The sequence below is a fragment of the Perognathus longimembris genome, chromosome 3, assembly GCF_023159225.1.
Source record: "Perognathus longimembris pacificus isolate PPM17 chromosome 3, ASM2315922v1, whole genome shotgun sequence".
Taxonomy (NCBI): domain Eukaryota; kingdom Metazoa; phylum Chordata; class Mammalia; order Rodentia; family Heteromyidae; genus Perognathus; species Perognathus longimembris.
In genome coordinates, this window is record NC_063163.1 from 120715549 (window position 1) to 120741444 (window position 25896).

A 25896-nucleotide genomic window follows, 5' to 3' on the forward strand; every position below is an offset into this window, starting at 1 on the left:
TCGAACCCAGGGCTTCACGCGTGCTAGGCGAGCACTCCGCCGCTGAGCCACATGCCCGGCCCACGCGTTGGCTTTAAAGTACACAAACACACACACACGAGCACTCCACCTTCCTGGAGGTAACAGGCCTGCACACCCGCCCTGGCCCAGCACCACGGCCTGGGTGGACCAGAGGAACCATCTAGAACAGAGCCACCTCTTCCCCCTGGCAGCGAGACCTGCAGCCCAGGGGCGAGGGACCCAGTTACCCTTCCGGCTGTTCCCGCGCCGGCCACCAGGGGGCGGCCACGCGGGGAGCGCCAGGCCCCGGGCTCCAGGGAAGGTTCGGGGCATCCTTACCAAGTACTCAGTGCCCAGCCAGTGCCCAGCATGCCTCTGTGCGGCCCCCACCCCGCACCCCCCACCCCGCACCCCGCACCCCACCTCTCACCCACTCGAAAACAAACCACCCAGTGTTTGAGAGGAAAACACCAGCTCTGTGCTGCCAACGTGGAATGGACTCGCTGCGTGCGCGATCCACGGGGCGGGCGGCTGACGCGGGGGCCTGGACGCGGGGGCCTGGCTCGGCTGCCCACGCGGGGGCCTGGACGCGGGGGCCTGGATGTGGTTGAGCTGCGGCCAGCAGGCTGGGCCCCGCCCCCTGACCTTCCCGTGGCCTGCCCCGCGTGCCCAGTGCAAAAGGCGGCCAGTCCCGGAAGGCTCTGGAAGCCGGGCTTGGGGTTTTGGGGTTCGGGCTCCTTGTGCTAAGTGCAGAGTCTCGGGAAGCGAGGTGCAGGAGGCGTGAGGCTCGCGCTGAGTGGGGGAGGCCCTGACACTCGGGCCTCCAGCTGATGACAGAAAGGGCTGGGCGCGGCGCTGCGGCTCGGGTGGCAGAGGCCTGGCGGGGACAACGAGGCCTGGGCGCTGCCGGGCCGAGCTACAGCCCCGGGGCCATCGCTCCCTGCAGAAGCAGAGCTGAAAAGCCTCACAGCGCCCGCAGGCTGCCTCTGCACAGCGCCCTCGCCTGACCCCCACCTCAGCCTCACAGCGCCCCCACCTGACCCTCACCTCAGCCTCACAGCGCCCCCACCTGACCCTCACCTCAGCCTCACAGCGCCCCCACCTGACCCTCACCTCAGCCTCACAGCGCCCCCACCTGACCCTCACCGCTCAGCCTCCCGCGGGGCCCAGATCGCAGGGCGAGCACCAGGCCCGGTTCCCGGCCCCTCGGGAGTGGCACCCCTGCCCCCACCCCCATTCCGGCTCCAGGCCCAGTCTCCGTACAGCCCGTTCCTCCTCCACGCGCCCCCCTGCCTGGCTGCCATCGGACGGGAGGCGGGAGCACCACCCCCCCTTGCCCTCCCCACCGTCGAGGCTACAATCCCATGACCTCCCGGCCTGGAGTTCGACGCGTCTGGTTTCAGTGCAGCGCTTGAGTTGAATAAAACTCAAAGCACGAGACAGGGGCCGATGTAACCCCGAAGGGCCCGGAACTCCTTGCTCAGCCTCCAGAGGGCCGGGACTGCACGTGTGTGCCACAACACCCGGCCTTCCAAGATGACGCTTCCCTAAACCAGCCACCCGGACCTTGCTCGGAAACGCCCGGGAAGGGCGGCACGCCGAGGTGGATGCGCGTGGAAGGCGTTGTGGATGCGCGTGGAAGGCGACACGCCGAGGTGGATGCGCGTGGAAGGCGTTGTGGATGCGTGTGGAAGGCGACACGCCAAGGTGGATGCATGTGGAAGGCGTTGTGGATGCGTGTGGAAGGTGACACGCCGAGGTGGATGCGTGTGGAAGGCGACACGCCGAGGTGGATGCGCGTGGAAGGCGACACGCCGAGGTGGATGCGTGTGGAAGGCGTTGTGGATGCGTGTGGAAGGCGACACGCCGAGGTGGATGCGTGTGGAAGGCGTTGTGGATGCGCGTGGAAGGCGACACGCCGAGGTGGATGCGCGTGGAAGGCGACACGCCGAGGTGGATGCGCGTGGAAGGCGTTGTGGATGCGTGTGGAAGGCGACACGCCGAGGTGGATGCGCGTGGAAGGCGACACGCCGAGGTGGGTGCGCGTGGAAGGCGACACGCCGAGGTGGATGCGCGTGGAAGGCGACACGCCGAGGTGGATGCGCGTGGAAGGCGTTTGCTCGCTCTGCGGGCCGGAGAGGCAGAGCCAAGATGGAACTGGAGGCGGCCTGGCGGGAAGGGACTGACCCAGAGCTCCTCCCCTCGGGCAGAAGTCGGTCTCCATGATGGGGGGGCAGGTGGGGGTCGCCTGTGGAACAGATGTGCAGGCCCCTCAGGAGGTATTCCTGTGAGTGCATGCTGGGAACTGAACCCCCAGACTGGCACACCCTGAGCCTGGCTCACTCGAGAAGCCGACGTGACTGGGCGCTCGAGGGCCGGCTCGCGCCCCACCTGCCCCCCCCCCCCCCCCCGCACCCAGCGCGCTGAGGAAGGAAGGCAGCCCGCGGACGTCACTCCTGCTAGGGAACAAGGAAAAGCACTTCCAGGAGGGGCTCCGGGGCTGCCGCGCCATCTTGTGTTGAGAGCTGGCCCGAGCGTTTCGGCGAGGATGGGTCAGGAGCAGCCGCGGGAGTCGGGGAGCCAGCCCGGGGCTTCGCTGTAGAGCAAACAACTCCTTTTATGGAAGGCAGGGGGGCCCTGGGCTGCAAATCTGGGGGTTCACCTGTTAGCCTAAACCAATACTGAAGCCAGCCAGTCCCCTTGTGAATGCTCTGGTCCAGTAAGGGCGCCCCCCCCCCCAAGCGTAGGGCATGTGTGAATATTTGGAAGCAATTGTGAAAGCAAGTGAGGAGAGCGATCTTAGCGAGTTGGGGGTGCCATCCTCACCAAAGCGCAAAGAGGAGGTGCCAGCGGAGCCAGCGGAGCCGCGCTGATGGAAACCGACATGCCAGAAATGCCTAGCTGCTAGGATGGAAGTGGAATCACTCCAAGGCTGCCGAAGCCGGATGGGTGGAGCGGATTTTCGGTGGGTGCCCCGCACCATCGCCTCAGTGGACAAATACTGCAAAGAGGAATCAATGTCAGTTTCCTCATCTTGCCATGTCCCAATTGAATCGCATGGTCTGATTTCATCCAGGGCAGAGGCACCGTGTGTGTGTGTGTGTGTGTGTGTGTGTGTGTGTGTGTGTGAACCTCGGGGATTGGCAGGTGGAGGCTGGACTCACTGGTAGGACCTGGTGAGCAGGAAAACAGCAGGAGACACAGGTGACTTAGTCAGATGCCTTCCTGCAACCCAGGGAGAAAAGTGAGCTGCAGATTCCCAGGGGCCCCCACCCCGGGAGTTCCCAAGAGCTGTTGTTTGAGTAGAGGGGACATCTGAAGTGCAAATAAAAAAATCACTGTCAACAGCGTAGCCAAACACAGTGAACTAAGAAACTTGCTTTAGAAGCCCGGCTGGGCACTGGCGGCTCCCGCCCATGATCCTAGTTACACAGATCTGTGGATCTTGGTTGGAAGCCAGCCCAGGCAGCGAGGTCTGGGAGACTTCTTTTTTTTGTTTTTGCCAGTCCTGGAGCTTGAACTCAGGGCCTGGGTGCTGTCCCTGAGCTCCTTTTGCTCAACGCTAGCGCTCTACCGCTTGAGCCACAGCGCCACTTCCGGCTTGTTCTGTGCATGCGGTGCTGAGGAATCGAACCCAGGGCTTTATGCGTGCTAGGCAGGCATGCTACCGCTAAACCATATTCCCAGCCCCAGGTGAAACTCACCTCCAATAAACTACCAAAAAACCAAAAAATCCCTTAGCGTAGCTGTGGCTAAAGTAAGCACTGAGCAAAAGAGCAGCTCAGGGAGGGCATTCAGGCCGAGACCAAGCCCTAGTACTGACACACTCACACACACACACACACAGTTAAGTAAGTCGTTATACATTTATGTATAACCGAATTCTCCCTTTTCCTCAAAAGCTTCCCTCCCTTGGCGCCCTTTCCTGGGCGGCTGCGCCCACCCATTGCGCAGCCAGGGTTCCCGGCACAGCGCCTGCCCGACCTGCCAATCACGCCAGGCCCCGCAGCCCACTAGGGCACCTGACCATTCCCGTCCCTTTCTGGAGCGCCCTTCCCCAGGTCCTCCCCACGGAGAGGGAAGCCCTGCTGCAGGGGGAGGAGGGCGGGCAGCAGCGCCCACTCCAAGAACGACTCCCTAGACGTGCGTCTTTACCGGGGAAGACGGCCACGCTCAGGCCCAGCACTCCGGCGCCCCCGGGTTTGGAAGGCTGGCAGGGACCCGGGCCTTTGTCTTCCTCTTAACGCGTGGCCGGAAGTGTTACATTCCCCAGCTATCCCGGGTTTGGCCGGCACCGGCGCCCCATCCGTACCGCAGGGGCGTTCAGAGCTGGTGCCCAGGGATGGATCCTGAGGCAATGCCACCCCCCGCGGATCCCTGGCCGCCCAAGAGGGGCACGGGGGGTCAGGGGACTTCCGGCCCACGTGTGGTTTGTATCAAGGCTTCAGGTTACCCAGGGACCTGGCTGGCCCTGGATCTCCTATAACATATGTATATGTATACATATATATCCATATATATCCTTTAGTTTGTTTTGCTGGGCCTGGGTCTTGAACTCAAGGTCCGAGAGCCATTTCTGGGCTTCCTTTTGCCCATTCTACCTACCACTTGAGCGTTTCCTGTGACTGAGTCTCCCAGACTTTCCTGACTGGGCTGGCTTCAAACCATGATTCCTTTATGTCAGCTTCCTGAGGAGCCAGGGTTACCGGCAAGGGCCACAGGCGTCACGCGACTGTCTTGTTTTTGCAGATTCTCTAAAGGCCATGAGACAGGTTCATGGGAAAAGGTGTGACTCAAAATTCTCATCAACTGCCCAGTAACAGCTGCAAGAGGCTGTTGCACTCAAAGCCCAGCTCCACGTTTGTCTTCCTGAGGCTGTGTGTCATCACATGGCCCAGCGTGGCCCTGAACTCCTGGGCTGGAAGGATCTTCCCACTTCAGCCCCCCGACGGGCCGCACTTGAGCTGCAAGCCGCCCAATCTATAGGCACGAGCTCCGCAGTGCTTGGCATTTTCGTTTTTTGAGACAGGGTCTAAGTTGCCTAGACTGTGGTCTCGAAGCCCGGGGCTCAGGGATCCTCTTGAGCAGATTCTCCATCCAGAGACTGAAGAGGGAAGATGGCCGATCACAGGGCCCCAGAGCGGGTATGGACACCCCACCCACCCAGTGGGGGACCCCGGAGCCAATGAGAACAGCCCCCTGTGGCCGGGCCCGGGGGCGGGGCCCCGCTACACAGAACCCACCCCAAGACACAGGGCCCCTAGGCTATACCAAGTGACAAGGCTTCACAAACCCAGGACTCTAGACACTGCGTGTGGCTCTGCCTCTTTAGAGCACTGGCATCAGCAGCCGGGCCAACCACACAGCTCCAGAGACGGGGCCACACCTCTGTCCACGTCTAAGACTGCCCTCCACCCCTCCCCCCCGGGCTAGTGCTCTCCCACTGGAGCTGAAGGTCTACTTCTGTGTTTTGTTTTGTTTTGTTTTGTTTTGGTGGTTAATTGGAGATCAAAGAGATTCACACTTTCCTGCCTGGCCCAGCCTCAACCCCTAATCGTGGGATTACAGGTGTGAGCGGCTGGTGGCTGGCTGTCCCTTTGTTTTACTTGACTGAGGGGGACGGCAGGTGAGACCAGAACACACGTTAGGGGGTTTTACGCTTCCAAGTTCCAGGTACCATGCGGGACCTCAGGAGAGCTCAGTGGCTGATCTGCCTGCCGGTGAGCACCCTCCCACCCCCCACGCCTCCTTCTTGTTCTGCGGGAAACGTTCACAAAAACAAAACCAACCTTACCAACGGTTGAAAACAATGAGAAGAGTTTAAGGAGAGAGAATATATTTGAATCACACAAAAAAACCAAAAAGGTATTACATAGGAAAAAAATGATGTAACAAATTCATGTGAAGTACCTAGTATAAGCATGCGCGTAACAGCTAAAACAGATAACATTGGTTCTAATATATATATATTTAACAGGTGTGTAGTAAAGAAATCTCTAATATAAAACATATAAAATGTGGAGAATAACTTTTTCAAGATACAGAGAGTAATTAGTGAGATAGACATGCCCACGGGTCTTATAAAACCCAGCCCGGAAAGGCCAGAGAGTTCACGGGAGCTCTGGCGGGCAGGTGGACGAGGCGGGTGGGCGGGTCGCCCGCAGACCCCGCCCGCTTCTGCACTTGGACTCAGCTCTGACTGGCATGAACTCGGGCACAATCTCATCTCCCCTCCCGCCTCGGTCCACACAGCGCACCCGTGTGAGGATTTAAAACACCCACACCATCGGGAGCCAAGCCACCGCCCCGCTTTTCTTTCCTCTCCCTTTATAACATGCACTCTACTTGGAAAATGGTTACTGTAACAACAGTGCTGTGGAGTCAATGTCTCCATCGCTCCGAAGCCTTGACTGTGAAAGAAGACAAATGTAAAAGGCTGGTACGTTTAGAGATTATAAAATTGGTTTATTGCAAAAGAAAATTCAAGAATAACCAGTTAAATTCTTACCCCCATGCTACCCAATACAAGCGAGAGGCGTTAGCCACTTTGATGTCAGGAGCCGAGACGCACAAAGCAGCCTGCGCGCAGGCCGATACCGGGAGGCAGAGGGGCCGCGCGGGCCTCCGCGCAGGTACAGGAAGCAGGGCCAGGGCAGCGCCGGGTTGGGAGCCCGGGCCGCGACACTGAGGTATCATCAGGCAAGTGTGGCGAGGGACAGGAGGATGCGGATGCGGGCTGTGCGGGTGATCAGAGACGTTCAAACTTTAGGAGCAACTGCCTGGAGTGACAGCAAGATGCAAGGCAAGTCTTTACTGAAGAGAAAGAAGTTCATCAAGTTTTCCCCTTGTCCGGGAGGGCTCCCACCAGCCCCCCTCAGCTGAAGCTGAAGCTGAAGCTGATGGAGAAGGCACAACTGTAGTCCGTGGCTTACTGGTGGATGTAAGTCCTTCTAAGCAGCCTCAATCTCCTGGACCGCCCATACTCCCGGTTCTGTATTGTAGGTACAATTTCACTATTGTTCTAAAACCCAATGCCTCTCTCTGCACAATGGCCATTTCTTTCCCCCAGACTTCATTCAGCATTGAATCTTACCGCTATTGCTTAATAAAATCCTTAGAGTCAATTACTATGAAAGATCAACCTACCAATCATTATACATAATACAGGGTTGCATCTTCTGAATACTCTTTAAGTTCTTAAAACGTCTTCCACCCCTCCAAATCAAAGGGCCGAAATACTTAGGATTTTCGTAATTTAAAAAAAAAAAAAAGGAAAGAAAATCTATCTTCCTAAACTGAGGCTTTTGTCAGCTTTAGCCAGGAAAAAGAGATTTTTGTCTGTTCAAACCCTTGAAAATAAGGGCTTCTACTAGAAGCAAAGACCCTTAAATCCCAGAGGCTGGTGCCATTATAATTAACAACCAACTATTATCTCATAGCTTATATTGAAGAGTTAATTCATGCTCACTTAGTTCCTTTAAAAATATTCTTTGGAAACCATTACTATTCCTGTAGACATATACTCTAGTTACAGCTCTTTTCATAAAAATAAGACCTAGGCATGCGTAGATCTACTTCTTTGCTAAATTCAACTAGCACGGTATACATGGATTAACCTGACCCCTCCCCCCGCTGACTTGCACGCACCCCGCACCCGAGGCCAGGTCTCAGCAAAGCAGCCACACTTCAACCCAGGCCGCCGCGTTCATTCAACACTGGGAACCAAAGCTGAAGGTTTCCTGGGAACCCGAGGCGAAGGGGAACCCCGAGAGCTCACGCTTGTCTGGGCGTCACTAACCCGGCGAGCTCTGAGCCAGGGGGGAGAAGCCGTTTCTCCTTCGCTCCGCGCCAGTCCGTGGGTGCGCGCCCCGCGGGGGTGGGGGGGAGCCCCCGAGCCTCAGACCCTGCCCAGACCTGACCCCAACCACCAACTACACCGACTACCACCACGTGCTCGCCATGCAGAGACTCAAATCTCACCTGCAGACGCAACTTGGGAAGGAGGCAAACCTAAAAAAGATAAAAATAAGGAAACCAAAAACAAAGGAGACACCTTCTGCTAGGGCAGTTATTATAAACATGGTGTGTGTCTAGAGGAGCGGATAACTCAGATTTAAATAAAATGGTAAAAAAAAAAAAATCCAGAAATACAGATTTTACCAAAAGAACTACCATAACCATCACAAGCTACAACTATAAACAGATTCACTAGTCACCTGTGTAGGTTCCGACAGAAACAACCAGCCATCCACGACAGCCACAGAACGCAACCCCAACCCACCCCCCAGAACACCCCCCGCCCTACACCCGAGCGCGTGGGGAACTGCCTCGGGCCTTCCGGGCTCCTACGATAAAATCAAGGTCACTACGTGCCTAATGGTAACCCTAGAGGAAACGCGGCCAGGGTGGAGACGCCGGGGCGGGGCTCGGCCCGGGTTCTCGTCCCCAGGACCCCGGGGGGTGGGGGGGGGGAGGGAGGGCGTCCCGGCCCGGCGGGGGCCATGTCTTTGGCTTGTGGGCGCGGCCGGTGCGCTGCCTGGCCCGGGAGGACGGCAGGGGTGGGCGGCCCCCCGTCTTCACTGCGCAGGCCGGCGCGCGCGCGTTCGAGGAGCCGAGAAACCCAGCGCGTCCGTCCGCGGTGTGGGCTCCTGGGGAGCGCGGCGGGCGGGCGGGCGGGCGCGGGACGGGCGCGGGCGGCGGTGCGGGAGCTGCGGGCGGGCGGGCGCGTGGGTCTCTCCTCCATCACCCCGGGGCGCCCGCGCGCGTCTACAACCACGTGAGGAAGCTCTCCTTGTCGAGCTTGGTGGCGGCCAGCACGGACTCCATGTCGTTGAGGATGTCGGAGCTCAGGGCCTCCTGCAGGCTGGGCATGAGCTCCTCGCCCTCCATGCTCATCGCGTCGCCCTCCAGCGTGCCCAGGTCCACGTGCGTGCCCGGGAGGCCCTCCAGGTAGTCGGGGAAGCGGCTCTGCTGCGAGGGCAGGCCGCTCTGGCTGATGGCGTCACCTGCCCGGACCGAGGGGGGAAAGGGGGGGGGGAGAGAGGGGGTGAGACGGCCGTGCGGGAGCCGACGCGAGCGCGCACGCAGAGCACACCAGAGCTGATCCAAGGGGCGCGTGCGCACAGCACGCACGCACAGCATGCACGCACAGCACAGCACGCACGCAGAGCACGCACGCAGAGCACCGCCTCCACAATGCCCAGAACTGATCCAAGGGGCGCGTGCACACAGCACGCACGCACAGCACGCACGCAGAGCACCGCCTCCACAATGCCCAGAGCTGATCCAAGGGGCGCGTGCGCACAGCACGCACGCACACCACGCACGCACAGCACGCACGCACAGCACCGCCTCCACAATGCCCAGAACTGATCCAAAGGGCGCATGCACAGAGCACGCACGTACAGCACGCACGCAGAGCACAGCACGCACAGCACGCACGCACAGCACCGCCTCCACAATGCCCAGAACTGATCCAAGGGGCGCGTGCACACAGCACGCACGCACAGCATGCACGCACAGCACAGCACGCACAGCACCGCCTCCACAATGCCCAGAACTGATCCAAAGGGCGCATGCACAGAGCACGCACGTACAGCACGCACGCAGAGCACAGCACGCACAGCACGCACGCACAGCACGCACGCACAGCACCACCTCCACAATGCCCAGAACTGATCCAAGGGGCGCGTGCACACAGCACGCACGCACAGCATGCACGCACAGCACAGCACGCACAGCACGCACGCAGAGCACCGCCTCCACAATGCCCAGAGCTGATCCAAGGGGCGCGTGCGCACAGCACGCACGCACACCACGCACGCACACCACGCACGCACACCACGCACGCAGAGCACCGCCTCCACAATGCCCAGAACTGATCCAAGGGGCGCGTGCGCACAGCACGCACGCACAGCACGCACACCACGCACGCACACCACCGCCTCCACAATGCCCAGAGCTGATCCAAGGGGCGCGTGCGCACAGCACGCACACCACGTACGCACAGCACGCACGCAGAGCACCGCCTCCACAATGCCCAGAGCTGATCCAAGGGGCGCGTGCGCACAGCACGCACACCACGTACGCACAGCACGCACGCAGAGCACCGCCTCCAAAATGCCCAGAGCTGATCCAAGGGGTGCGTGCACAGAGCACGCACGCAGAGCACGCACGCACGCACAGCACATACGCAGAGCACCGCCTCCATAATGCCCAGAACTGATCCAAGGGGCGCGTGCACACAGCACGCACGCACAGCACGCACAGCACGCACGCACGCACGCACAGCACGCACGCACAGCACGCAGAGCACACACGCAGAGCACTGCCTCTACAATGCCCAGAACCGATACAAGGAGCGCATGGAGTCTGGGTTTCCTCGAGCCCCCGGTGGGCGGCGGTCTCTGGGAAGCATCCGGCCATGGGGGGGGGGGGGGGGGGGGACGGGCACAGGCGTCCCTCACCTCCCAGGAAGAGCCGACGGCCCAGTGCGGAGCCACGGCCACCGGGTGCATGGGAGGACGGCCTCGGGGTGGGCGCTGCTCGGCTGCACCTGTGCCGCGCCCCCTCCACCCACCCCGCCATTCCCACCCACCCGACGGGCACAGGGAATCGATCGCACACGGGACACCGATTTATAACAGAAAGCCAGGCCTCTGACAGGGTGCTCAGTTACTCTGGCGGGGCAACGTGAAAGGCACCTTGCAGCCATTCACACAGGACTAAGATCCACGGCACGGTATCTAAACACCAGGAGAGGACTCCAATCACACGTCACCCAACACACAGCAGAGCTGACCCCAACGCTGGTCACAGAGAGACAGAGACAGACACACACACACACACACACACACACACACACACACCCTCTGCAATCCCAGAACTCAGGAAGGGGGGGGGGGGGAGGAAGGGAAGGAGGGAGGGAAGGAGAGAGGCACAGCGTGAACTGGATCTGACAGGACTGGCATGGCTTTCTGGGGACTCGCCCTTGCCCACAGCACTCATTAGGCCTGGTGTGACCCAGGAAGGAAGCGTGCTGACCTGTGTCCATCTCGTCCACGCTGTTGAGGAAGTCATCGGGGGTCCGGGGGACACTGTAGCTGCTCATGCTGAGTCCGCTGTCGGTGCTCTCGTCTCGGGAGTGATAGGTGCCACTGCGGAAGCACGATCGCATCAGTTCCAGGCACAAACTGAACACGATTCTCAAGGGGCACCGGCGGAACCCTGGCCCCGCCACGCCCGCCACGGGTCCCCGCCGTCACTATGAGACCCACACAAATGTGTCTGCAGGCTCCGGGCTTGGTGGGAGAGGGAGACAGGCAGACAGACTCAGCTGGTTTGACTGGCTGCAGGGTAACCTCTGTGGAAATGCCCCGCATGGAGGGCCGGGGTCAGGTGGGGTCGATGCCCCATCGCACACACCGGCACAGGTGGAGTCAGCACCTGAATTCCCGGAGGAGCCCGGGCTGGACCACCGTTTCCTCCCTAGCTCTGGGAAGAGCACGGAAGCCAAGGAAACCCAGCCCCAAATAAGAACCAGGATTCCTGCTGGGGCTGGGCCACTGCAGAGGAGTCACGGTCGATGAGAAACACCGCCCCCCCCCAGCTCGTGTCACGTGATGGTGCGCTTCCTCTCCTCTCCCTTCCCTGAAACCCAGCGCCCCAGCAGCACTCAGAGCCCCAGCTGCAGGGGGGCCTGGAAGAACGCATGCCTCGCAGGAACGGGGCACTGCATCCCACTGCGGGCTAAAGGAGACTTTTCTAGACTTACACGACACAGTGGTGAACAGCCGCAGATTAGGATGTTCGTGAATAGGCATGTTCTTGGCTGGGCACCTGTCATCCTAGCTGCTCAAGAGGCTGAGATCTGAGGATCGTGGTTCAAAGTTAGCTCTGGACAGGAAAGCCCACGAGACTCTTATCTCCAATTAACTCCAAAAAGCTGGAAGTGGAGCTGTGGCTCCAAGTGGTGGAGTGCTGGTCTTGGATAGGAAAGCTTAGGGATGGCATGCCCAGACCCCTGAGTTCAAGCCCCGGGACCGGCAACATAACCAACAACAAAAAGACTTAGGCTCACAGCACAAAGGCAACTGCTGGTATAAACGGAAATGTTCACTTCTATGAAAACTATGAATATTTGCAGAACTATTTTTTCCCCCTGGGTGTCAGTCCTGGGGCTTGAACTTGGGGCATAGATGCTGTCCCTGAGCTTCTTTTGAGGAAAGCTAGTGCCCTACCAGTGAAGCCACAGCTCCACATTTGGCTTTTTGGTAGTCTACTGGAGATAAGAGTCGCTTGGGCTTTGCCTGGGCTGGTTTTGAACCATGATCCTTAAATCTCAACTTCCGAAGTGGCTGGGAATACAGGCGAGCCACAAGCACCCAATGCTGCTGCTATTCTTCAGTGTGAAACTTTAATTTTCCCGTGAGGCGTACTTAAGCATCTATATAACTTACAGCATAAGGTAAAAAGGAAATTTTAAAGATTGCTTAAAAAAAGTGAAGAGAGGAAGGCCTTCCGAGAGCCTCCTTCTGAGCCCAATGCGGCTGTGGGTTCTGGGTAGGTGGCAGGAGAATGGTTATGACTCCAAAATACATTCGTAGACGCCTTCAAAAATAATTCTCAGGCCACTAGCACAAGGTGAATCCTGAGACGTTAAGAATAAGGAAAAATTCCTAAATCATTTGTAATAGAGGAAAAATGAACTCTACTCGAGTTATTAATTTTAAATGGCTTTCAAGGGCAAGAGAATGCCAGTTTTAGTTTGCAATTCTCAACCATTTGCCCCAAACCTAAGAATTGTGCTAATTCATTAAGAAGCACCTGCGAGCTAGTATTCACAAATACTTCTATGAATCTTTGTGCACTTTTTAAAAGAGGCCCTGCCTTATATTTTATCTCCTTGCATGACAGCCCACGAGAGCAAGACAGAGGGAGCTTCTCAGTGCTCCTGGATTATCTACTGATTTTGCAAAATGATCATTCCATGAAGATTCAAGACACAGCTCATCTGGTCTCACAGGAAGGACTCACCATGTTCCTTCATGATTCTGCCATTGTAAGCAGCTACTCGTCACCAGGACAGGCAGAAGCAAACAAGCGGTGCCCGGGTCCGAGCAGTCGCCTCTGCCTGTAGGAACCTTTATGGAGCGAGTGCTGTGCACAACGGCGCGCGTCTCCCATAGCGCCCCCTCCCTACTGGACACTGTCACCCCAAAGCCCACTTGCTGTCAGAGGCCGAGCAGCCACACCTGCAAACCTTCACCGACCTGTTAAGAAAGGGGTCTGAGCTGTTGGCAGTCATCGTCCTCAATTCCTGAGACATCCCAGGCGAAGACGCTGGGTTCTGTGTCCCGCCGTCCTGCTCCATGGAGGGTAACTGGCTGCGGAGGGCAAGCTCCTTCAACAGACAGAAAGGAACACACAGAGAATCAATCCACGGCCAGGCGGACTCACCCTTAGCCTGAAGACAGCACGCGCACTGGAGCAGCCACAAGTCTCAACACACAAAGTGAACACGTCCTCCGACTACCAGTAGCCGACATTTCCTATCCACTTCAGGGGACTGAAAACTAAGGCACCCGTCGAAGGCTGTCTAGTTCTCTGCACCCGAGGGCATTTGCACTGTGCTGGGTGGTTCGTGTCCCCGACCCCCGCTCACACAGGAGGGAAGAAGCCTCATGTCCGTGTCTGTGTCGCCTCATCAGCTCCCACAGGCCTTTGTGTGTTTGTAACCAGCAATGAAAATTCAGCAGCAGAAAGACACCGAGGCCACCCCGCCCCCGCCACAAGCCTCCCTGGCTTCCCGTCCTTCTATTCTGAAATATGCACAGTTGTGCCCTCTACTCCAGCAGAGAAGCGGGAGAGAAAGACAGCAGAAGTATAAAGATGACGCGGACACATGGCTCTCCACCATGACATCGGTTTAAAGTGAGCAAGCAGCACCTCATTAAACAGACACCCAGCAGGCCAAGGGGGCTGGGCGCACCGCTCAGGCGCAGCGTGGCTCGGCTCGTCTGCTCCAGGTCCTGACTTCACTCCCCAGTGCTGCCTCGTCCATCCACCCATTCATTCACCTCTAACTCTAACCCTCGCAGCCACCTCTGCATCTCCATCCATCAGTCCACATCAGCCTCCATCTCCTGCTTCCACGTTACTGAGACTGGTGAGAAATAACTTGCGCACCAAGTGCTGTCTGATAAACCTTCAAATACGTGCTCCACCCCCCCACCCCCCACCCCCGCCGCTGGCCCCCCGCTGCCAGCAACATCATCAGCCCTGATTTTTCCTGCGCCTCGCCTTCCTCGCTCCTAGCTGAGGAGAGGAGCGGTCTGCTTTCTGTTCTGCGGACCCATGGGAGCTCTATAAGGTTTTCTATCAATGAACCACTCAGCACTTAGAAAAGCATGGTGCTGGGGCCAGTTCCTGCTCCGCGTACGGTCCATTCCCCTTCACTGAAAATATTCTATTATAATTGTTCATCCACATGCTGTTAAAACATTTTGGTTACTTCTAAGTTTTGGCTTTGTGCAGACACATGCTTTCATTTTTCTTGGATATCCTAAAGAATTCTAAAACTTAAGACTAAGTGCTTCCAAATTTCGGACTCTTCCAACTGACTTTCTCCTCACTTTTCTAAAAGAAACACATCGACTTAACATAAAGCCCAAAGGCTAACTGTTTGAAAGTGTTTCCCTCCCCATTCCTTCTCTTAGTTTTTGGTTGTTGTGATTACTGGTTTGAACTAAAGACCTTGCACATATCCCCAGCCCTCACTGTGTTTTCTCCGTGCGTGCGTGCGTGTGTGTGTGTGTGTGTGTGTTTTACCCTGTGGGGAATTATATGGAACTCGAAGGTCCACAGCTGGGTCTGATTCCGTGCAAGTCCACGCCAAGACTGGAGTCGTGGCTCACGTGATGAGAGCGTTTGCCTAGCAAACACCGAGTTCGATCCCCAGTACTTAAAAAGAAACAAAAGCCCACTGCATGGAGCAGGCAAGCTCCATCCGCCTTCCTGGGGAAGTGAAGTGCTGCGGCCTGCTGGCTTTGCTGACAGCACAGAGGGCGAAGCCCAAATGTGGCCTAGACCAGCCAGGATTTACAAGCTCAATGGGAAAACCCACCACATTTTTGTATGATTACAGAAGAAAACGAGCTAAAAATACTTACTTTGTTTAGAAAAAGTCAAATACTCTAGAAGAACTATTTGACCTTTGAAATACAGAAGCATGATTTAAGTGTTGGCTGGATTTCCTATAGTTTGCTTACTTCCTCATTTTTGAAAGATTGTCATAAACTATTCTAGCTACCTTTGGGAAAAGAGAAGTTTAACCAACTTGTATTTTTAGCTCGGGATTCTAATTTTAGGCATTGTAGTCAGGATAAAATGATCCCAAAACACTTCATGGATAAGATGTAACTTACAATAAAATATTCCAAACTATAATCAGTTTTCAGGCAATTTAATTACAAAATAGTTTATATTCATCCAAAAAGTGTTTTCAGAACTTTTTTTCCTTTAAAGTTTTGGGGTCGTTTGCTCCCAGTGCTAGGAGTAGAACCCAGGGGCTCATGCACGGTAAGCAAATGCTTTTCCAAAAGATGGCAAAATGATCGTTACAGAAGAGTTGCTTTCTACACAGCTGTTATGTAGATACATACAGGCTGATTTTTAAATGTAACAGAATTATATTTTAGACTAACAACTTATTCTTTCTTATTGTTGTGCACGTTAAAGTAATTTCCTCTGAAGTCACGAGCAAAAGGTCCATAACACCCCGAAGTACATGCTCCGTGTTCTCCATCGGCACCCTTCTTTTTGTGCAGCGTGTCTTCCTTTCCACTGACACTCCTCGGTTAGGAGTGCAAGGCGTCGCAGGGGCTGCTTGTGATGGAAGCCCAGCCCTGCCAGCTCCCCGCAGGGCGCAGGACAGCTCACGAGAAACCACTTCATGGTTCCTAATTCTTGCTGTCCTTTCCTTTTTCTTTCTTTTTTTCCCCCTATTGTCTCACTGCATCGACAGCTTAGAAGCTGTTCTGTACACAGCCCAAGCTGTCCTCAAACTCGTGGACTTCCTCCCTGGGCCGCAGCGTGCTGGAGCGACTTCCTATGGCCATTTGACTCCACCAGTCACCGGGGGCAGACATCTGCACATAACGAACTGTCTTTATTCTGGGGACTTTCAAGAATTCTAACAGGGACACTTGGGCCTCATTTTGACCTTGGCCTTATAAGGGAAAATGGAAATCCCTAATTGCTCAGAGGGAAGAGAGCAAGTCTCCCACTGATGGAAGAGCAACTTACAGTCACCACACTCAACGAACACGTTTGCAGTTTAGACTTGATCTTAAAGGAAGTATAAACATCAAAACTGTACAACACAAAAGCTCATCCTGAGACCCCCCCCCCCGCCTCGCCCATCCTCTCAGACCCTGGGAGGAGAGCAGGAAGGCGTCCGAAGCCGCCTCCCTCACGAGGCCTGCAGATCCCCACGGGAAGCTGGCAAGCACACAGGCAAGAGCAGGCTTAGAAGACCACGCACACAGCTCACAATCTCACCAAGCAAAGACGAGTTCTGAGAATCACAACTCCTTTTGAAATAGAAAAGCTGGGAGTGACTGAAGGGAGGGTAAAACCTAAAGTTCAAGTAGAAATCAGTGCCATTTTGAGGTCACAGACGTGCGGGGAGACAGTCTACTTGGGGGGGAGGCCCGAGCGCCAGCCCTGGGGAAGTCCTCACCGCTCGGCTTGGCAGAAAGACTCCAAGGTATAACCTCTGGCTAATCTACACCGAGGACCTGGAACACACAAGCGTCTGTCTTTCCTAATTCAATATCCTTTGTTTCTTTGGCCAATGCTAAAACATCATAGAAGAGCCTACCTGACATTTTGGAGAATTGGCTGTGCTGCGATTGATATTCCGCATTGCCTAAGAGTGAAAAATAAGACGGATAAAAATTACTTTAAGCCACATGGTTTGGCTGTGTAGGCTTACAAATTGTATCCAGACATATCACCATAGCACAGAATTCCCAAGCTACCAAGAAGCAGAGGACCGAGGAGGACAGGGGCCAGGGAGTCACCGCAGAACACAAACTAAAACCTCTCCAGTCTGACAGCCTTAAGACGGGACAGGACAGCAAGACTGCAGGGCTCCCGGCCCAGGTACCACGTGACGAGGGCCGAGGCTTCCACGGAAAGAGACCCCGTGGCCCGCAGAGGGTCACAGAAGCCACTGGCTTCAGATCCGCTGCACGACACTGACCGCTAACACAGAGACAAGAAGTCTGAAGTCTGACTGTTAGTATGAGAACAGAGCACGCGGGTCACCTCAAGGCAGGGAGAGACAAGACGGCAGCAGAGGAGACACGAAGAGGTCACCTGTGAGGAAGCGAAGCTATTCTGTCCAAGGCCCATCACCTAGAGTAAGGACGAGAAGATGGGGGAACTCCTCAGAAGGAGGGGTTAACAAGGAGCAGCATTTTGCCCATCAAAACCAAAACAAAGCAGCCGGACTGACGTTGGCATCCACGAAAACGGTGGGCGGCCCATCAAGACTTTTAAAACAAAAACCTTCAGGCTGTGACATTCCTGAGTAACTCGTGTCTTCTTAAAGCTTCTCGCGTTGGACAGGCCTCCGTGGCCTGTGCAACTGGGGTCCGCCTCTCCTGACGGCGGTCAGTACTGAGCGAGACGCTCACCTCGAACCCTGCTCAACTGAGGTTCCGTTCACCTGTTCCCCTGCTCTGACAATGACGTTCCCTCGAATAGAACTGCCCTCTCTGCCAGTCCTAGGGCCAACTACAGACAAAGCCACTGGGGAGTTAGCCCGTCGGGGTTCCACGAACACGCGCTCCTCAGGTTCCGCGGCCACGCTGAGGCGGCTCACCTGCACGTGTGTTTGGTCAGGGGAGGGAGGGAGGACCCACCGCTCACTGACGGACACTCAGGAGACAGAAAACAGGAAAACAAGACTTCATATCCACTGCACTTTCACATTTCTTACCACTGTGGGGTATCTATTCGAAACCACAGAAAAGCTTAAAAAGAAAAAAGACTTATTCTGCCTAACATGACAAAAGTCCTCAATATCTGAATAGTTTAAATAGGCAGCAACAAGGTAATTTAAAAATTATTCTAAGGCCAGGCCAGTGGCTCATGCCTGTAATCCTAGCTACTGAGATCTGAAGATGACGGTTCAAAGACAGCCCTGGCAGGAAGTCCATGAGACTCTATATCTCCAGTAAACCTCTCAAAATCCGGACGTGGCTCTGTGGCTCAGGTGGTACAGTGCTAGCCTTGAGGAGCTCAGGGACAGTGCCCAGGTCCAGAGTTCAAGCCATGACTGACCAAAATAAAATTTTTTTTAATTTATTAGGGGCTGGGAATATGGCTTACTGGAAGCGTGCTCGCCTAGCATGCAGGAAGCCCTGGGTTCCATTCCTCAGCACCACATACACAGGAAAAGCCAGAAGCGGCGCTGTGGCTCAAGTGGCAGAGTGCTAGCCTTGAGCAAAAAGAAGCCAGGGACAGTGCTCAGGTCCTGAGTCCACGCCCCAGGACTGGCAAATAAAAATATTTTAACCCCATGCTTGGCTGGGTCCACCAGCAGCCCCTTTCCCGCTGGTGGACAACCATTCTACTAAGCCAGCTTACCCGAAGATGAATTGAGAAGAGGAATTACGTGACTGTCAGTCTTGTTTTCTGAGAGGGAAGTGGTGGTCCTAAGAGACTCCACGCTCGCCACCATCATCAAGAGCACACCCGGAAGGAGGGGAGCGATTGAGCGATGGTGTGACTGAGCCACAACAGACTGCAACCTGGGAGCAGGCACCCGCGGCTCCCCCGGGAGCCGCCCCGCGTCCCTCCTGGACCGAGGGGCGCAGGACGCCACAGCCCATCCCTGCCCGCCTGGCTCCATCGGCGGCAGCCGGCGCCCACGGCGCCAACGTGGCTGTGACTCGGGATTACACGAGACAGCCACGCCGCTGGTCACTGCCGTGGCGCCTGGGTCCCGGGGGCTTTGGGGACACCCGTGTGCAGGGTTCCCTCACGGCACCTGAGGCCGGGCTGAAGCCGGCCGGGCTCGGGAGAGGCGCGCGGAAGGCTGGTGTCTACCTGGGGCCTCACCTGCCGGAGCAGCTCCTGCTGCTTCAGTCGCAGCCGCTCCTTCTCCATCTGCAGCTGCTGCAGCCGCACCTGCTGCTGCTGGCTGGAGCCCCCGCCCCCCAGGAGGGCTCCCTGCGGGCTCTGGGGCGCCAGGGGTGGCGGCTGCTTCACAGGGGCGCTCTGACTGATTCTCTGGTTCATGGCTGAAACGAGAGAAGAGAGCGTCCTCAAGAACTCCGGTGACACGACTCCGTTCTTCAACAGCACCCCGGAACCTGACAGTAAGCAGCACTAGAAACCAAGCCTAGGAATCCACTGGGATTACGATGGCCACATTGAGTTCTCGTTGCTGAACCAAGGCCACAGGATGTAGAGCCACGAGACCGCCACACAGGTAGCACCAGAGAACACGACCACGAGCGTGGGACACCGGGGCTCAAAGACCCAACTATAACGAGACTGCTGTGTAGTTCTGTTTACGGGTCCTGGAACTTGAACTCAGGACCTACTGTCCCTGAGCTCTTTTGTTCAAGGCTAGCACTCTACCCACTTGAGCCACGGCTCCACTTTTGGCTTTTTGGTGACTAACTGGAAGGATTGCATGGACTTTTCCACCAGGGCTGGCTTCAGACCACAGTCCCCCGCCGGTGCCTATGTGGAAAGAGCCCTGGGACAGCGCCTGGCTCCCGCCTCAGGGCTGTAAACTAGACAGAAGCAAAGAAGGAACACCCACTGCTTGCTCGGGGGACCAAAGAGCTACGAAATTTGCAACTCACTGTCACAATCTAACATTTTATAATGCTGGCTTCTCATGACAAATGACTATTTGATTCACCACAGAAGTCTCACACCAAAGGATCAAAGGATGAGGGGCGGGCTGGGAACGTGGCCTAGTGGTGGGGCGCTTGCCTAGCACGCATGAAGCCCTGGGCTCCATTCCTCAGCACCACATACACAGAAAAGGGGGGAAGTGGCGCCGTGGCTCAAGTGGCTCTACCGGTACTCTAGCACTCGTCTAACCTTGAGCAAAAAGAAGTCAGGGACAGTGTTCAAGCCCCAGGACTGAGGGGGAAAAAAAGATTAGGGGCTACACTCTGACCAGGGCAAAATTTTGAGTTTGAGGCCAGAATACATTATCTAGCAGGACGGACCAGGGCTCTCAGCCGATGGCTAAATTAACGTCTTTATTGTCAAAAGGCGAAGGCCACTGCCCGATCCGCACCTGGGCTGTGCACCTAAATCAAGCGCCAGACCTAGGGATCTCCGGGAGGGAGGGAGGCCATGTACACAAAGCTCACCTCCTATGTGCACGTCTCAGTGCTTCTTATCGGCCAACGGATCTGTGTAACTCACCCGCACCCCCTAATCTCAGAACTACTGCTCCACAAGCCAAGCCCCTGTCATCAGCCATTTACCCAATTGGTTCCGCCCATACCCCTGGCTGTCCCCAGTCTACTTTTCACGTCTCCCACTCACATTTCCAGGGTGCACTCACTTGGTACTCTTTTTACTGCAGAACAGCATTCTGTATTTAGGAACTGCGTGCTTTGTTAGCTGGCCCATCATTTGACGGACACAGGGGTCGTGACTTCACTCTGGAGCGCCATGGTAACACAGCGATCCGCGCTTTCCATGGGAACATCAACTTTCTATCAGCTACTGCCCAATGGAGTCTCCTGCTCACGTGGGAAGGCTGCGCGTGGTTAGCTTCGTGAGGAACTGCCCAACTCTTTTCCAAAGCAACCACATCGCGTTTCCACCCCCGCTGCCACGTAGGAGGGTTCGGATCCATGCCTCCACATTCTGCTCCTCACTCTCAGTCTTTCTCAGCCGGCCCACAAGAGTGGTTTAGATGGGCCCTGTCCCTGGGGGCGGCTGCCGTTCATCTCCTCCCGTGCTGGTCTTGTCACAGCCACATAATGCTTCTCTCTCAACTCAGTACTTCTTGCCTCTCCCTAGCATCAAGTCCCAAGTGCCCTCAAAAGGGATTCAAGTATTTCCATCCATAACTGCTCAAAAACACGGGTGACAAACCCAACTGCAACATCCAACATTGCAACATTTGACTCAATCCTCGTGATAGCGTTACTTTGCAAACAATACACTTGTGGATGGCATAATAATAATAATACTGCAACTCAGGGGAGCAGAACAAAGTGAGTCAGAAACAGAACCAAGCCCCAGTACCACTCCCCTCCTAAGTCATCCTCATCTCCTGCCAGGCAGACAGGCCTTGGGGTGGGGGTGTGGGGGGGCTCTCCAGTCTCTTCTTGCTTTTATCTGAACCTGGGAGGGAGGGGGTGGCACCCACCAGCCCCTCTTCCCCGCCAGCCTCTCTTCCCCGCATTCTTTAACACAAGTAAAGCTGGAGACAGCTTTCTTCTGAAAAACAAAGGTGTGGCTGGGCATGCTCAATAGCTCGAGTCATTAAATGATCACACAGTGACTGGCAATAGGAAGCTCTTAAATGATAAAAATTGGGAAGTTAATAACAAACAAGAATGACAGGAACATTCTTTATATAGCTACTGCGTGGCTGAGCCACCCGTCCAGCACGATGTACACATTAACTTCATTAACATGGGTCTACTTGCCCTCGGTGAAGGGTGGAACCGTTTACCATGTCACCTGTCTTCCACGTGTGATCGCACAAGCGCCGCCCTCTAACAGTGGCTTCCACCTGACTCGGTGATGTGTACAGATGGGCTAAGCTTCAAGCTCAGACTTTCAACTGCATCTGTTTGTAGATGTTCTAGAAACTTTGTCTTTAAAGCATACCTACAAAGCACCACCGCCGGCAGTGAAAGCTCAAGCTGCTAGGAGCTCCGGGGTCTGAGGAGGGCACGGTTACAGCTTCGCCATCCTGCCCCCTCCTCCCCAATGCGCTTCAAAGAGACAGGGCTTATCTTTAGATGAAAGGTGCAGAGAACCCTACTCTCCTCTCAAAAGTAATTCCCAAGGACCAGAAGACCCAAAAGCAGGACTGAAAAGGTGCAATCAAGAGCTCAAAAGTTATCAAGGAAACCCCAGTGCACTGCAATGAAAAGTCACTTCCAGGAGGAACTCAGCAACCAGCACTCGGCGCTCGCCTTTCCCAAGACTGGACGCATTGTTCAGGGTGTCCAGTTTACCCCGCTCCCATTTCCCTCGCAGGCCAAGTGAAGTCAAGGGAGGTGAGTGAGGTCCCTTTCTCAATCACTGGTAACTTAGTGCCATCAGAAACACCTGGGTCTCTCTTTTTTTGTGGTGGACCTAAGGCTTGAACTCAGGCCTGGGCAGTGAGCTTTTGTGCCCAAGGCGAGTGGAGAAGTAGAACTCCTCCACTTCTGGCTTTCTGGTGGTGTTTAACTGGATTTTCCTGCCAGGGCTGGCATCAACCACCACCCTCAGATCTCAACCCCTGAGTAAGTCCTTTCATCTACAACACAATTTAATTCAGTGGAGCCCAGGAAGTTATGCAAAGGAGCATGTGGAAAACACGAGACTCGCCTTTACTGTAGATTTGGAGGGAAAACAAAAAATTGGAGGTTGGGGTGAGGGTGGGCAGGCACAGAAAATGCCCGGCAGTGCGCTGTCATCCCGGCTCTTCTCCTTGAATAGCGCGCATACTACTTCGAATGATACCACATGTAAAGAGGTACTAGAAACATGAAAGGTTAGCGCGCAGTCAGAGAACAGAGAACACAGCCCCCCTAAGATGAGGTCTATGTTCCCAGCCGTGGAGGGAAAGAGATTTCTCAGTGAAGTGACACCAGCCATCTCGTCAGGAGAACCTTCCTCAAATGGAATGGACTGACCTCAAGAGCAGCAAGCCCATCAAAGGCGAGGTCTGTTCCCTTGGCGGTCTTGTGCTGTACTTAGAAGCCCGTTGGACGTGGAGGGGCTGGGGGCCCGTACTGCCTTTCCTCAGTCGGGATCCTCCCTCGCTCAGAGTCCCAGCAGGGCAGGTAGACAGGTGGGCTTCTAGAAGCGGAACGGCCCGCAGTCCAATCGTCCTAGGATAAATTCTACACCAGAGGTCCGGCTTTCGCACCTGTCTCCTGCCCAGCTTAGAATTCCCTGAACTCCAGGGCAGCTCAAACTCCCAGCTCACCTGGGCATAATTTTCAAATATTAAACATAAGTAAGGGCTGGGAATATGGCCTGGTGGTAGAGTGCTTGTCTCACATACGCAAAGCCCTGAGTTCAATTCCTCTGTACCACATATACAGAAAAGCCGGAAGTGGCACTGTGGCTCAATTGGTAGCAAAAAGAAGCCAGGGACAGTGCTCAGGCCCTGAGTTCAAGACCCAGGACCAGCAACAATTAACAAGAAATTAATCTAACAACAGGCCTTGGGTTTGTTTTGTTGTTATTTTTTTGAGCTGTGACCTCAGCCTCTTGACTAGCTAGGATTACAGGTGTGAGCCACCAGCACCTGGTTTAAACCTTCTGTGTTAACAGTTCAAGGATCTCTGCATCCACCCTGACATTTAGTGACAACTGACGATCTGTTACATATTACTAACACAGTTTCTAAAACAATGCACCAAAGACTGGTTTGTTGTTTTTCTATGTTAAAGGAACAAGAAATCCGGTAAAAATTTACTATTCCCAACCAATTATTTAACTCCCTAATTTGAGAGATCTTATTTAAGCTTCACGCGAGATGCGAGGGAAAGGCTGTTTCATTTAATACTCTAGTTTGAAGGGCCTGGTTAGCGATGTAGGAAGGGTCAACCTTTGACCTTTGAAGGAGGCCACCAAATCAACACTCGCACGGAGGCGCGGCATGCCCTCCAAGCCGTCCCGCCCCGCGCGGAACTTGCCAGACCTTACGAGGGGCCAACGCTGAAACACAGACTTGCAGAGTGCAGGGAGCGGCTCGAGAGCCAGGAGAGCCATCGCTGACCACCACTCGCCGGGCCGGCCAGGCTCCCGGGGGAGACAAAAAACACCCCACAGAACTTCAGGTCTAAGGAAGCCTTCAAACTCCAGCAGCAAGCGGCCCGTTCCTAGCCGCTGTCACCCCAGATCAGGACTCATTCCCGGGCCGTCTCTCTCCTACCCCCTTCCGTTACACTTGAGCTCTCTGACTGAAAAGGTCTGGAACAGATTAAAAGTCCAGCCACAAAATAAAGAGCACTGGCACGCTGACAAGCCTGTCTGGGAGACACATACACAGCGGGCCCGAAAAGGGGGACGACGCAGGGAGAGAGTTTCATGAGAATTTTTTTTGGCACATCTAACTGTAAGCTGTGTGTATGAGAGGTGGGGTTGTTTTCGTGAACAAAAACAAAAAGCAAAAAAAACAAAACAAAACCTTCCTCTCCTTAAAACAAAAGCCCAAGCTGGGGCTATAACCAATAAATCTAAGTTCTGAGTAGAGCTGGGACTGAGGTGTTTTCTTCCCCCCCCGGTCCTCACTGTTTCACGGAAAATACTCCTTTGCAAATGTACTAATAACCTCCATTTTAAATCCTGATCTCAGTAAAGAGTCATTTTTGTGAGCTTAAAAACTCCAAAATGCAAATAAGTTTAATTTCTTTCATTAAAAATGATCCCAGGAGGGCTGGGAATACGGCCCAGTGGTAGAGCGCTCGCCTAGCACGCGTGAGCCCTGGGTTCCGTTCCTCAGCACCACATACTCAGATAAAGCCAGAAGTGGCGCTGTGGCTCAAGAGGCAGAGTGCTAGCCTTGAGCAAAAAGAAGCCAGGGACCGTGCTCAGGCCCTGAGTTCAAGGCCCAGGACTGGCAGAACAACAACAACAACAAACCAACCAAACAACCAAACAAAAATGTGGTCTCTGTCAACACAGTCCTCAGAACGAATGGCAACATTATTAAATGCCCTACCTCTCATGGGTTCCTATTTCAACCACAAGGCCTTATTCAAATATTAAAATAGAACTTGAAGTTGTGAATTATTAACATGCCACATTACTTTTCTGTTGTTGTTTTTTAACCCTCAAACAGGTCTGGAAGCCCAAGATGGCACTGGCATTTATGCTAAACTGGGCATCCACCAAAATGACCATCTCCGCCCCGACGCGGCTTTGGCTTCGTTTGCATCTCAGGTCCGCACACTGGTCCGTAAGTTACCATCTGAGGCAAACACATGCACTGTTAGTTTGGACTTTTCTGTCCTTTTTCCTTGAGGTATACACAGAGGCAGAACGGTTTCTAGGGCTCCTGGCAGGGAGGGAGGGAGGGAGGCTATTTGATTTAGCTCCCTCTATATGGTGACGTCTCGGGCGTGTGCGCGCGCGATGGCGATGGCATCAGCGGAGTCAAGTCCTCCTCCCCGCGAGGCCGGTGGTGGCCTGGGGTCAGCCCCTCCAGGCTTCAAAGCGTCCGCGAGCCTGACCCGCACAGTCATCTGCACATTGTTCCACTTAGCTGCGTCTACTTCAAGATGACAGCTTCAAAACCACAATTTTTAGATTCATTTTCCATGGCTTTGGAAAAGGATCCCAGAAACCCAACTGAGGAGACTGAAACAGTGCAAAATACATGCAAGTGTGGCTACCCAGGCTCGGCGCGCCCGTGCACACTCATGAAACAGGCGTGCAAGCTTGTGGGCAGGAGCTGCTTCGTGCAAGGGGTGGCCGTTCGCCCATGTCACGGGGTGGGGACCTGGCTTGCTTTTTTTCTGTATCCTAGATTTTTGTTTAAGGGCGGGGCCCTTGCTCTGGAGGGAAGCGGAAGCCAGGTGGGGAGGGGATGCTTTCCAGGCTGGGGGCCGCCCCGCGCCCCGCCGCCAGTCAGGACAGGACCACGTATCACCGCTCGTCACCCGCCCAGGT

The 25896-nt window shown here is 55.2% G+C and overlaps 1 protein-coding gene across 4 annotated transcripts in view; it reads right to left on the reverse strand.

Annotated features, from left to right (window-relative positions):
* Positions 1–6444: 6444 nt before the first annotated feature.
* The window catches only part of Yap1 (Yes1 associated transcriptional regulator), a 51842-nt gene continuing 32390 nt past the window's right edge, over positions 6445–25896 (reverse strand). The window contains exons 5-9 of one of the 4 annotated variants that reach the window (XM_048344045.1): positions 19132–19313; positions 16883–16930; positions 13272–13402; positions 11044–11156; positions 6445–9005 (exon numbers count right to left, since the gene is read on the reverse strand). In XM_048344045.1, the coding sequence (XP_048200002.1) occupies positions 8767–9005; positions 11044–11156; positions 13272–13402; positions 16883–16930; positions 19132–19313 (713 nt within the window). In that variant the 3' untranslated portion in view covers positions 6445–8766. Of the gene's footprint in view, positions 9006–11043; positions 11157–13271; positions 13403–16882; positions 16931–19119; positions 19314–25896 lie in introns of all 4 variants that reach the window. The other 3 variants (XM_048344044.1, XM_048344047.1, XM_048344046.1) reach the window with 3 other exon arrangements.